Source organism: Podarcis melisellensis (assembly GCF_964234715.1).
Source record: "Podarcis melisellensis genome assembly, chromosome: 2".
Lineage (NCBI taxonomy): Eukaryota > Metazoa > Chordata > Lepidosauria > Squamata > Lacertidae > Podarcis > Podarcis melisellensis.
This window is the reverse complement of record NC_138529.1, coordinates 102964315-102976527: the sequence shown is the minus strand read 5'-3', so window position 1 is coordinate 102976527 and position 12213 is coordinate 102964315. Positions and strand designations below refer to the sequence as shown.

Below are 12213 nucleotides of genomic sequence, written 5' to 3'. Positions count from 1 at the left end.
GGGAAGTTTTTAACGTGTGATATTTTACTGTATTTTTCATTTCTATGGAAGCCGCCCAGAGTGGCTGGGGAGGCCCAGCCAGATGGGCGGGGTATAAATAATAAATTATTATTATTAGATATTATTATTCAGCAGATGCACACAGGAATGTCGCTGCCCATTGAACCGACTAGCACCTGACACTCCAGTGAGTTTGTGGCAATTCTGAGCCTGCAGGCAGTGCAACAAGAAACCTTCCTACGCAATGGGAGGATGGGTCTTTAAGTTCTGTGAGCCCAGGGCATTGCAGGCACCAGGTGATCAGCTCTTTCCCCAAATCCATGTGAATGGGATTCATCTGGCCATCCTGCAGACTGGGATTAGGTCTCCTTAAGGAGTAGGATCACAGCTCAGTTATTTGCACAGAGAAGGTTCAATCCCCGGTATCGCCAGTTAAAATGATCAAATAGGCGGTGCAGGGGGAAAGACTTGCCTGAGACCCTGGAGAAACCCTGAGGCAGTTGGACAAAGAAGTCTGTCCTGGTATAAAGTAGCTTCGTACGTTTCTCCGTGGTAATGCAGAACACATATTTACAAGGAAAAGGCATTTTAAGCCATTTAACCAGCGGAGGCAGAGGGACTGGCATCGGGTGGGCTTGATTTATTACTGCATTTCTCATCACAGGCCCTCTGTCAAAATAGCGAAGCTCCAGTATGACTGCCCACAAGGCAAAGAAAAGCAGGGAAGCTATATCGTATCAGGGACAGTATCTGCATGGTTATGGCGGAAGAAGTTTCTCCCTGAAGAGAGGGGCAAAGTATTTTTATTTGTTATTCCTGTTTTATACTGTATTTTATGCTGTTTTTTGTTGCATCAATTAAGTGTTTAAAATTTGTTGTTAGCTGCCCTGAGCCCGGTTTTCTGAACCGGGAAGGACGGGATATAAGTAATTTATTATTATTTATTATATTTCTTACGGTCCTTGCTGCTTTTGCATGACAGCTTTCTGTGCCCTGGTTGGTGTTGGTGTTGCTGCTGACCTTTAAAGCCCTAAACGGCCTCGGTCCTGTATACCTGAAGGAGCGTCTCCACCCCCATCGTTCTGCCCGGACACTGAGGTCCAGCTCTGAGGGCCTTCTGGCGTTTCCCTCATTGTGAGGAGTGAGGTTACAGGGAACCAGACAGAGGGCCTTCTTGGTAATGGCGCCCGCCCTGTGGAACACCCTCCCACCAGATGTGAAGGAAATAAGCAGCTATCTTCTCTTTAAAAGACATCTGAAGGCAGCGCAGCCCCGTTCAGGGAAGTTTTTAATATTTAATGCTGTACTGTTTTTAACATTTGATTGGGAGTGGCTCAGAGTGGCTGGGGAAACTCAGCCAGATGGGCGGGATATAAATAATAAATTATTATTATTATTATTGGTCGCTCAAACTCCTCTGCAGCCTAACAGAATAAGGCGGCTGCACAGCCCACACTCCTTCATACACCATTTTCTATTTCTGCCCCTGGCAAACCTAGGCTGCAGCGGAGGATCTCCAGCCCCTGCCCACAGATCACGCTGTGGCAGTCACGGGCCCCAGCCTCCCAACACTCCAGGCCAGCCACGTCGGCCACGTGGCAGAATTTGCTGCTGACGAAAGACAGGCTGTCCTCGCGAAGGTGCCAGAGCGTCAGCCGCTGGTCCACCGAAACAGAGAGGAGGAAGTCTGGCTGCAGGAGCCTCACCCCCGTCACGTGAGCTGCATGGGTGCAGAGCCTCGAGGAGTTTCTGAGAAGGCGGATGCCGGTCCCGGCGACAGCTTCCTGGTCAATGTCACTTCCAGCATCCACTTCAACGGCGTTGAGAGAGATGGAGCCGTCGTCGCTGCCACTGGCCACCAGGAAATGCCCGTCGGCTGCTTGCTGGACATGGAGGCTGTTCACTCCACAGCTGTGAGCCTGGATGGTCAGGACTGGGGTACCCAGGTCTGGAAAACACACACAGGCAAAGGAAGTGTACAAGGCTGGGAGGAAGCGCAAAGCAGCAAGAATCCTGGTGGCTAAGTATTGGAAAGGGAATCAGTTACCCACTAGGGGAGAGTGGTTATGTAAGCTTTCAGAATACTTAGAATTAGCCAAATTGACAGATATAATAAGACAAAAACCAAAAAGTGAAGTAAATAAAGAATGTGAGTGCCTAAATGAATACCTTAAAAGTCAAGGTTTGAGGACAGAAATCTGTCTGAGTCTGGAATAACCTTGTGAAGTGAAAGGGTAAGAAAGAGGGATTTATATTTAGATGATAGGATAGAGATGATAAGGAAAACAGGAAGACACAATGAGAGATAATGGATGTGCTGTGGGATTGGTGGAAGTCAATGTTTGTTTTTCTTTTTAGTGTTTATATTATTAACTTGTAAGATATGAAATTGGGTTTTTTGGTGTGTGTTTTTAATGTTGGTTTTTGTGTTTTGTGTATTGTTATTTTTTTATATCTTTTGTGTTGTTGTTGTGTGGAAAATACTAATAAAATTTATATATTTTAAAAAAGAAAAGAAAAAGAAGGCGGGTCACAAACAGGGTGGGCAGGTACGGGAGACTCCCTGGTTCTGAATGGGGCAACTGTGCCCCTGAAGGACCAGGTGCGTGGCCTGGGGGTCATTTTGGACTCACAACTGTCCATGGAGGTGCAGGTCAACTCTGTGTCTTAGGCAGCTGTCTATCTGCTCCATCTGTTACGTCGGCTGAGACCCTATCTGCCTGCAGACTGTCTCGCCAGAGTGGTGCATGCTCTGGTTATCTCCCGCTTGAATTACTGTAATGTGCTCTACGTGGGGCTATCTTTGAAGGTGACCCAGAAATGACAACTAATCCAGAATGCGGGTGCTGGGACCGTATAACACCGGTCCTAAAAGATCTGAATTGGCTCCCAGTACACATTTCCGAGCACAATTCAAAGTGCTGGTGTTGACCTTTAAAGCCGTAAACGGCCTCAGCCCAGTACACCTGAAGGAGCGTCTCCACCCCCATCTTTCAGCCAGGACACTGAGGTCTGGCTCCAAGGACCTTTTGGAGGTTCCCTCCTTGCGTAAAGTGGAATGCTCTCCCGGCAGATGTCAAAGAGTTAAGCAAATATATAAAATTAGACATCTGAAGGCAGCCTTGGTTCAGGAAGGTTTTAAGATTTGAATTGTATTTATTTTTGCTTTATTCATTCTTTCATTGAGAGCTGCATCCCCATAGTGGCTGGGGCAACCCAATCACATGGGCTGAGTATAAGAAATAGAATCATGGTATCACAGAGTTGGAAGGGACCACAAGGATCATCTAGAGAGCCAGTGTGGTGTAGTGGTTAAGAGAGGTGGACTCGTACTCTGGTGAACCGGGTTCGCTTCCCTGCTCCTCCACATGCAGCTGCTGGGTGACCTTGGGCCAGTCACACTTCTCTGAAGTCTCTCAGCCCCACTCACCTCACAGGGTGTTTGTTGTGGGGAGGAAGGGAAAGGAGAATGTTAGCCACTTTGAGACTCCTTCGGGTAGTGATAAAGCGGGATATCAAATCCAAACTCCTCTTCTTCTTCTAGTCCTGCCCCCTGCAATGCAGAAATCTTCGGCCCAACATGGGGCTCAAACCCACAACCCTGAGATTGAATCTCATGCTCTACCCCAGGCTTCCTCAACCTTGGCCCTCCAGATGTTTTTGGCCTACAACTCCCATGACCCCTAGCTAGCAGGACCAGTGGTCAGGGATGATGGGAATTGTAGTCTCAAAACATCTGGAGGGCCAACGCTGAGGAAGCCTGCTCTACCCACTGAGATGTCCTGGTTATACAATAAACAACAACAACTTTAAGGGTGCACAAACAGGGCAGTCAACAACCTACCCAGAAGCTTCATTTCTGTGCCTTCCGCCTTCAAGGCCTCTGCAGCACGCTTAAGGGTAGGGGCGAGATCCCAGAATGCAATGCTCCCGTCGGTGGCAGCGCTGCTCAACAAGTGTCTTCTATAAAAGAAAGATGAATGGGTAAAATTAGCTTCCTAGGGCCTGATGGGTCGGCAGTAGTAAACTCAGGGGAGGTGCATCTCAAGCACACCGGGGGGGGGGGGTGTAGCCACTCCATTCTCACCTTCCTCCACCTGCTGTCTTACATGCAAACACCTGGACCTTCAGGACGCAGTGCTGATGGTGAAAGGATTCTGCCACAAGCTGCAGCTTCTGGGCATGCTCAAGCAGCAGGAAGAGGCTATGCAGACATGAGAGCAGTGAAGTCAGTCCAAGGAAAAGAGTCTCCGACTTTAAAGAGGGGGAAAGGGCAGTGGCGTAGCGTGGGTTGTCAGCACACGGGGAAAGGCAAGTAATTTGCACCCCCTAACCCGTGGATTTGCGCCCCCTAACCCTAACCCCCAGATGTTGCGCCCGGTGCAGCCGGCCCCCCACGCTACGCCACTGGGAAAGGGCCACATCCTTTGTACCAAGCGCTACAGTTTTCTTTCTGTTCATGTTCCCTTCTCTAGTTTGGGGAAAGTGCTGCTCTGGGAAACGGGAGGGAGAAGCATTTACTTCATTCTGCCCCTTGTCTTCCCATCTCTGGATTTTTGCCTGGCAGGCAGGAAAAGCCCACCCCCACCCCAGCTATAGGTAAAGGTAAAGGGACCCCTGACCATTAGGTCCAGTCATGGCCGACTCTGGGGTTGCGGCACTCATCTCGCTTTACTGGCCAAGGGAGCCGGCGTACAGCTTCTGGATCATGTGGCCAGCATGATTAAGCTGCTTCTGGCAAACCAGAGCAGCGCACGGAAGCGCCGTTTACCTTCCCGCCGAAGCGGTACCTATTTATCTACTTGCACTTTGACATGCTTTCAAACTGCTAGGTTGGCAGGAGGAGGGACCGAGCAACGGGAGCTCACCCTGTCACAGGAATTCAAACCGCCGACCTTCTGATCAGCAAGTCCTAGGCTCTGTGGTTTAACCCACAGTGCCACCCACATCCCTCTGGGAAACGTAGGAAGAAGCATTTACTCCATTCTGCCCCTCGTCTTCCCATCTCTTGATTTTTGCCTGGCAGGCAGGAAAAGCCCACCCCCCACCCCATCTATAAAGGTAAAGGGACCCCTGACCATTAGGTCCAGTTATGACCGACTGGGGTTGTAGCACTCATCTTGCTTTACTGGTCGAGGGAGCCGGCATACAGCTTCCGGGTCATGTGGCCAGCATGACTAAGCCACTTCTGGCAAACGAGACAGCGCACGGAAACGCTCACCCCAGCTATACAGGCCCCTAAAAGGGAGAGCCCAACCATCTTCCTTACCGGACAGAGCCATCACTGCAAGCAGCAGCTAGGAAGAGCAAGGGACCAGGAAGCTCTGGGTACTCCACACCAGCCAGGACCTCAATAGACATATACCTGGAACACAGAAGTTATCAGTTACCTTCTCTGGGACACACTATCCAAACCCAGAGCAGTGAAATAGTTACACACACAAGCTGGAAAGTGGCACGTGTTGCCTACTATGGACTCGGCGCCCAAAGTTCTCTCTCTACTAATGTATTCTTAAGCACGAGTACAGCAGAACAGGGAGGGGGGGGGAATTCTGAGACTGGAAAATTAAGCAAACAGACCTTCATATTTTTTTGCTGCTGTTATTCACATTGTTTTATCCTGCTGGTTTTGTCTTTAATCTCCTGCTGCTACAATATCATTAGACCCGGTTGTGTATTTTAGATTATTTGTTTGATTTCTCACCCACCTGTCATCATCAGATTTTGTGCTTTTTAATACTGTGAACCGCTCTGAGATCTGTGGATGAAGGGCAGCATACAAATTTGATAAATAAAATAAAATAAAATAAACAAGATCTCAGGGCGGGTTACAGCCATTTAAAAATACGTTAAAATAAGTTTAAAACAAATGACAGCCAAAATAATAGGGTAGAGTCTAGTCTAGTCTAGCCTGTCTGTCTGTCTATCTCAAGTCTTCCAGGCTGGATGTGAATATTGTGCCCACTTGTGTGACAATAGGAAAAGCCTGTGTGTGTGTGTGTGTGTGTGTGTGTATGTGTGCTTGTGGGGGGGGGGTTGTTTGTTGGTAAAGGGGTTAGCAAGATAGAGTGCAGATTTCACATTCCCTATATGAGCATCAATAACATCTCCAGTGCGGGTTCTCTGCTCTTTGAGAACCCATGACCCTGTCTAAGAATACAAATTCCTGGGAAAGGCCCCGCCTACTACCTGGTCTCTGGGTCCATTTTGACGAGCTTGTGCCTGTTCTTCCTGCGGTCCCACTGCTCATCTAGGCGGTGAGAAGCCACGTGGACCAGCTGATGGACCACACCACCGCTAGAGCCATGGCTGGGGCTAAACAGCATCCGGTAACACTCAATCTGGGCCCGTCCTCCAGCTGAGAAGAGGATGGCAGAGATACTTCCTTCCTTGGGTTGAGTGTCCTTGGCCACAGCCAGAGCTCTCACGCTCGAGATGTGGTCGCCCAGAGCCGCAAGCTGGGTCACCGTACGAGACTGCGCCCTGTAGCTCAGAATATTGACCGTGCCGTCCTCGCTGCCGGTGGCAAGGGTGCTCAGCGTCTCCTGCCCGGGTGCCTGCAAAACCCCGATGTGGCAGACGCATGTCAGTTCCCGCCCATGCAGCGACTCCTTGAGGATGCGCTGCCCGCCTTGCGCGTCTCGACTTTGGTGCACCACCACATCCCCGGATTTGACGTAAGCAAAGGTTCCCACCTGGAGGCAGTGGGCGTAGCTCCAGGAGCGGTGGCCGCCACCGCAGGGGACAGACAGCAGCATCTCATTGCTGCTGGCGCTCCAGAGAACAAAGCAGTCAGCATGGAAGCCCAGGACCCACATGCTCCCATCGGGGCCGAAGCGCAGCTCCTCCAGCCACTCCAGGCCCTTGCATGGCCTGTGCTTCCTCAGCACACGCAGCTGGCAGCCTTGTACCTGCAGCTGGCGGTAGCAGCTGTCCCGGCCGGTGCTGTAGACGAAGTCCTGGTGGCAGGTGATGGAGGTGACGCCGAGCTTTCCATGTAGGCCGAAGAGCAGCGAGACGGGGCCGTCAGCAAGCGGCTCTTCCCCTGTGAGAGGAAAGGCCGGGCTGGGCAAACCAGAGACCCCCTCTGGGTCTGAGGAGCCGACTCCTGCTCCTCTGCTCACGGCCTGAGCTGGCTTGCACTCAAACAGCATGAGGGAGCCCCTGCGATCGCCGCAGAGCAGCAGTTCTCCCTGGGACGTGAAGGCGGCGCACGTGTGCCATCGCTGCTTGCAGAGCGGCAGGCGGAAGCATCGCTTCACCACCACGGCGACTCCCTCGGGTGGGCCAAGAGAGACCTCCAGCCACAGCAGGGAACCGGCTGCTCCGGAAACAAAGAGGCTGCAAGTGCCGGGATCCTGCCCTGCGTAGGAGGCCCAACTCAGGCTGTGCACTTTCCCCTCGTACAGCTTCAGCTCCTTGCTTTCTGCAGGGCTACAGAGAGGGAAGACTTTAACCTGTCCCAACAGGTTGCCCATGGCACACAGCACGACGCCACTGATGAGCACGGAGACTTCTAGGAGGCTGTAGGACCGATACGCAGCATCCTCGAGGACCAACACCCAGGCTTTGGAGGTCAGGTCATAGGCGTAGACGGCCCCGGCGTCCGTCATCACAAGGAGGTGGTTTACATCCACCAGCTTCACCGCTCTGGGAGATCCTTTTCTGCAAGGTGAGGGGAAGTCCAGCCGCACGAGGCTGTTCCCGCCGTCGCTCTGCCCTTTGAGGAGCCACTGCCTGATGCCAGAATCGGCCCCGCCTGTGAACACCAAGCCCCGCCTCTCGTGGGTGGCGACTGCCCGGAGGCCGCGCCCCTTGTGCCCTTTGAAACGGTGAACGATCTCGCCCTGGTAGTTCCACACGAGGCAAGCGGCGTCTTCTCCAATGCTGAGGACGTAACTGCTCAGCAGCCGCACCGACCAGACCCGAGACTGGTGCCCGTAGCACACCAGCAAGCATGGGACAGGGTCAGGGGGCGACCTGAGGTCGCCGACGCCCCACAGCCGCAGGCTCCTGTCATCTGAGGCCGAGGCCAAGATGTTTTTGCTCTCTGAGAAACAGATGCTGAAGATGACGCCCTTGTGCCCATTGATCCTGCTTCGGGGCTTCACCCTGCCTGTGTCGTCCGGCGGGTCGGCTGCGCACCAGACCACCAGCTGGTTAAAGACTGTGCCAGCCACCAGCACCAGCGTGTCCCAGCTGCTCCCAACCAGGTGTGCTGAGTAGAGGATGCACTTCTCCTGGCAGTGCACTTCTCGAAGGGTCCTTTGGCCAGCGCAGTCGTACAGTGCCAAGGAGTTGTGGCCCAGGGCCAAAGCCACGCAGCCGGGTGCCTCCAACCACTGCAGGTCCCAGATCCAGTCGTGCAGCTCGCGGAAAGGAAAGAGTTCGGCTAGTTTTGCCGTGCCGCCCTGGAAGCTGAGCTCCAAAACGACAAGGCCTTTGCCTCCAAAGACAGCTAGGGCGGTTGGTCCTGGGGCCGCATCCTGCTGCTCCTTGATACCATGGACATTATGGTTTCGAAGGACTTTCTTATAGCATCTTGCTGACTGGCTGGCATCAGGCTCCAAGGAGTAGACGGCAAGGTAGGGTCCTTCACCTGGAGGAGAAGAGGCTAGAATCACCTCATTTGATATATAGATGATAGATAGATGATAGATAGATAGATGATAGATGATAGATGATAGATAGATAGATGATAGATAAATAGATAGATACATACTGTAGATAGATAGATAGATAGATAGATAGATAGATAGATAGATAGATATAGATAGATATAGATAGATGATAGATATAGATAGATATAGTGTACTCTTTCCAATAGCATCCATCCTCACAAACATGATCCACACACAACCTCCATACCAGCCCAGGTACACCTTGAGCAGCGCCTGGCATAGCTGTCTACATTTCCCTTTTTTAAAAGGGAAATTCCCTTATTCCGAATAGGATTCCTCGCCAGAAAAGGGAAAAGTTGACAGCTATGGCGCCTGGTCCCAATATGAAAGACATACCAAGGCCGAATCTGGTATTGCTTCTGATGCAGCTTTCGTACAGCCTCTTGTCAAACTGTCCCTGTGGAATCACATTACCCACAACTTTTGCCTTGCTTAAAATGGGAACAGGTTTCTGATAGGTCCCCCACTTCCCATCATCTCTAGGAGCATCATTTCCCCAGCAACAGGACTTATAAAATCCAATAAACCAGCTTGCAGGAGCTCTGGGCTCCTCCCCAGACTTGGTGCCTGCCTGTCCCACTGTAATGCACTATCTTGCCTTGATTCCTGCTTTGCTTGGCTATTCAGCTTGGTAGAATCTGGCTTTGAAACCATTACGGTGGTACCTCGGGTTGCATACGCTTCAGGTTACATACGCTTCAGGTTGCAGACTCCGCTAACCCAGAAATAGTACCTCGGCTTAAGAACTTTGCTTCAGGATGAGAACAGAAATTGTGCTCCGGTGGCATGGCGGCAGCGGGAGGCCCCATTAGCTAAAGTGGTGCTTCAGGTTAAGAACAGTTTCAGGTTAAGAACGGACCTCCGGAACGAATTAAGTACTTAACCCGAGGTACCACTGTATCATGCTTCGTTTCCATAGGCGCCGACTCCATGGGGCTTGAGGGGGCCCGAGCCCCCTCAAAAATTCGTTTGGGGGGGCTCCGCCCCCCCAATAATCTCCGGCGCCCCTCCAGCAGAGCGCCATCGCCGCCCCTCCCCCAGCCCAAAATGCACAGGGAGGGGCGGGCTGCATGCCTCCTGCCCTCCCCCCCCCGAGCAAAAGCTCCACCCAATTTCCTTTGGAGCTGATCACGAGGAGGCAGCGCCACTTTATTTGCATATTCATGAGCTTATTTATTATTCATGAGCTTTCCCGGGCCCCCCCAATATTTTTTATAAGTCCGCGTCCCTGTTCGTTTCACCAAGTGTTCAGTGCCATGGCTTAGTATCTGACACACTTGACATAATGTTACCTGTTGCTCTGCTCACCAGATGTTGCCACTCACACCACCCCTGACCACAGCTGTTGGGACTCCAGCAACATGGGATGGCTACTTTGTGGGCTGCCATTGCCTCAGGATATTATGGCCCTACTGCATACCTGCAACAAGGTGATCATCCACAATCTCCAGAGCTGTGATAGGAGCCAGCAGCAGTTCTGTTTCCATCGCTGAACAAGGATCGGAAGTGAGGGCTCCTGTTGATTCACTTCCTCTTACACAAGACATCTGAGGAAGAAAGTCGGGGGGAACAGTAATAAATGCTGCAGATATTCCATAGCTTGAGGTGTTGGATATAAAAGTATACTGCCTTTTGGCTTGGAAGGTAGAAATGGTTTGGAGCTGGATTAGAGCTACTCCAGATAAAAGTCAGCATGGTCTAGCTAGCAGGTAACTCACATCACTGAGCACTAGGGATGGGGTGGGAAACCTCATTCCCTGGCCTAATTTCATGCAGATAGGAAGGAAAAATGGAAGGAAAAAGAGAAGCCAAGAAGGAAGTGAGCTGGGAGACAGAGAAGGGAGTGCATTGTCCTCTTTTTGTTCCAATCCTACCCAAAACCACCAGCCACGTCCCCCACCCCAACTACCCCTGAGGGAATGCAGCCCTGGACAATAAAAAAGGTCCCCACTCCTGGCATGCAGGGATGAGATGCCACTTGCTAGAGGGAGAGCAAATGTAAATGTTGTTATTGGTTTAGAACGGAGAGGCCTCTGTTCAAATCCCACCTCAGCCAAAGTCTCGGACGAAAGATGCCTTGCTGGTTCTAACCAAAATCTGTACAATGGGAACAAGCCAACTTTGCTCAGTTCTTATGACAATGAAATGATTTAACCTCCGAAGCACTTGGTGAACGACGGGGCTTTTTATTTGATAATAAAAGTGGTCTGAACAGGAGTGTACTTGCCCGTTCTGAGAAGCCCCTGGATGCCGCTGCGCGACAGTATTTTTTGTGTGTGGCAAACTTTTGGTCAGCTTCTTATATTGGCAGATACGAAAGAAAACCAGGGAGGGCCGTTGAATATATAAATGGGAGAGACTGGATAAAAGAGCCCGCTCCCCGTGGAGGAACAGCAGGCACAGAACGAATGGGATGCTTAAGCTGGAGCACCTGGGCGGCCACAAGGACCCCGTCCTGGTTTAAGCCACAAAATGCTTCTAGCCTAATGCTTAGCGAAGCGAGGGCGCTGCAGCCAGAGCTTCGTGCACAGCCTGGGGAAGAGGCAGGGAACGCGCGCGCACACACGCTCGCAGAGGGAGAGACAAGACCCGCGTGGCAGCGCCGGGAGGGAGAGAAGCAAAGCAGGGGCCACCATATCGCGAGAAACCAGGTCGCCCTACCTCGCTCTCTCTCGCGCGCGGGCGCAGACCCCATGAACCAATTGGGAGGCTTCTTCCGAGCTCCCAAGACACGGAGGGATGCTATTGGCCAGCGGAAGTTCTCTCCCAGGCCGCCGAGACTGATTGGTAGTTAAAGGCCGGCAAAGGCAGGAAGATAATTTCTTAAAGGCACAGCTCTATCTGAACACATGTAGATAAATATAGCTATACGTACATAGCTATACTGTATTAAGGTAAAAGGTAAATAGAAAGGTATATGTTTATAGCTATATACACTGTACACATAATATGTATATATTTACACACACACACACACAATGTGCATTGTTGTTGTTGTTTAGTCGTTTAGTCGTGTCCGACTCTTCGTGACCCCCTGGACCAGAGCACGCCAGGCACTCTTGTCTTCCACTGCCCCCCTCAGTTTGGTCAAACTCATGCTGGTAGCTTCGAGAACACAGTCCAGCCATCTCGTCCTCTGTCGCCCCCTTCTCCTTGTGCCCTCCATCTTCCCAGCATCAGGGTCTTTTCCAGGGAGTCTTCTCTTCTCATGAGGTGGCCAAAGTACTGGAGCCTCAGCTTCAGGATCTGTCCTTCCAGTGAGCACTCAGGGCTGATTTCCTTCAGAATGGAGAGGTTTGATCTTCTTGCAGTCCATGGGACTCTCAAAAGTCTCCTCCAGCACCATAATTCAAAAGCACCATAATTCAAAATCACTGCCTTGCCTTGGCGAAGGGGCTTGAAGAACTCAGAGAAGCTATGAACTATGCCGAGCAGGGCACCCAAGATGAACAGGTCATAGTGATCCACCTGGAGGAGGACCTGGCAAGCCACTCCAGTATCCCTGCCAAGAAAACTCCACGGACAAAGACAA

At 51.4% G+C, this 12213-nt stretch overlaps 1 protein-coding gene across 1 annotated transcript; it reads right to left on the bottom strand.

The window, feature by feature from the left end:
- Positions 1-1275: 1275 nt before the first annotated feature.
- WDR6 (WD repeat domain 6) lies at positions 1276-11444 on the bottom strand. Its single transcript, XM_081901431.1, has 7 exons — positions 11343-11444; positions 10102-10228; positions 6190-8599; positions 5270-5365; positions 4088-4204; positions 3845-3963; positions 1276-1948 (listed from the first exon to the last, which is right to left on the bottom strand). Exons 2-7 carry the CDS (start codon positions 10226-10228, stop codon positions 1461-1463), a joined length of 3357 nt encoding a protein of 1118 aa, XP_081757557.1. The 5' UTR covers positions 11343-11444; the 3' UTR covers positions 1276-1460.
- Positions 11445-12213: the final 769 nt, after the last annotated feature.

What these genes read in the sequence shown, in the direction of transcription:
- WDR6 (XM_081901431.1), bottom strand. Translation starts at nt 10,228, where the DNA reads ATGTCTTGTGTAAGAGGAAGTGAATCAACAGGAGCCCTCACTTCCGAT. An exon ending in GGATGATCACCTTGTTGCAG is followed by an intron (nt 8,600 to 10,101) that starts GTATGCAGTAGG and finishes CTTCTCCTCCAG; the next exon opens with GTGAAGGACCCTACCTTGCC. An exon ending in CACAGAAATGAAGCTTCTGG is followed by an intron (nt 1,949 to 3,844) that starts GTAGGTTGTTGA and finishes TGTGTTTTCCAG; the next exon opens with ACCTGGGTACCCCAGTCCTG.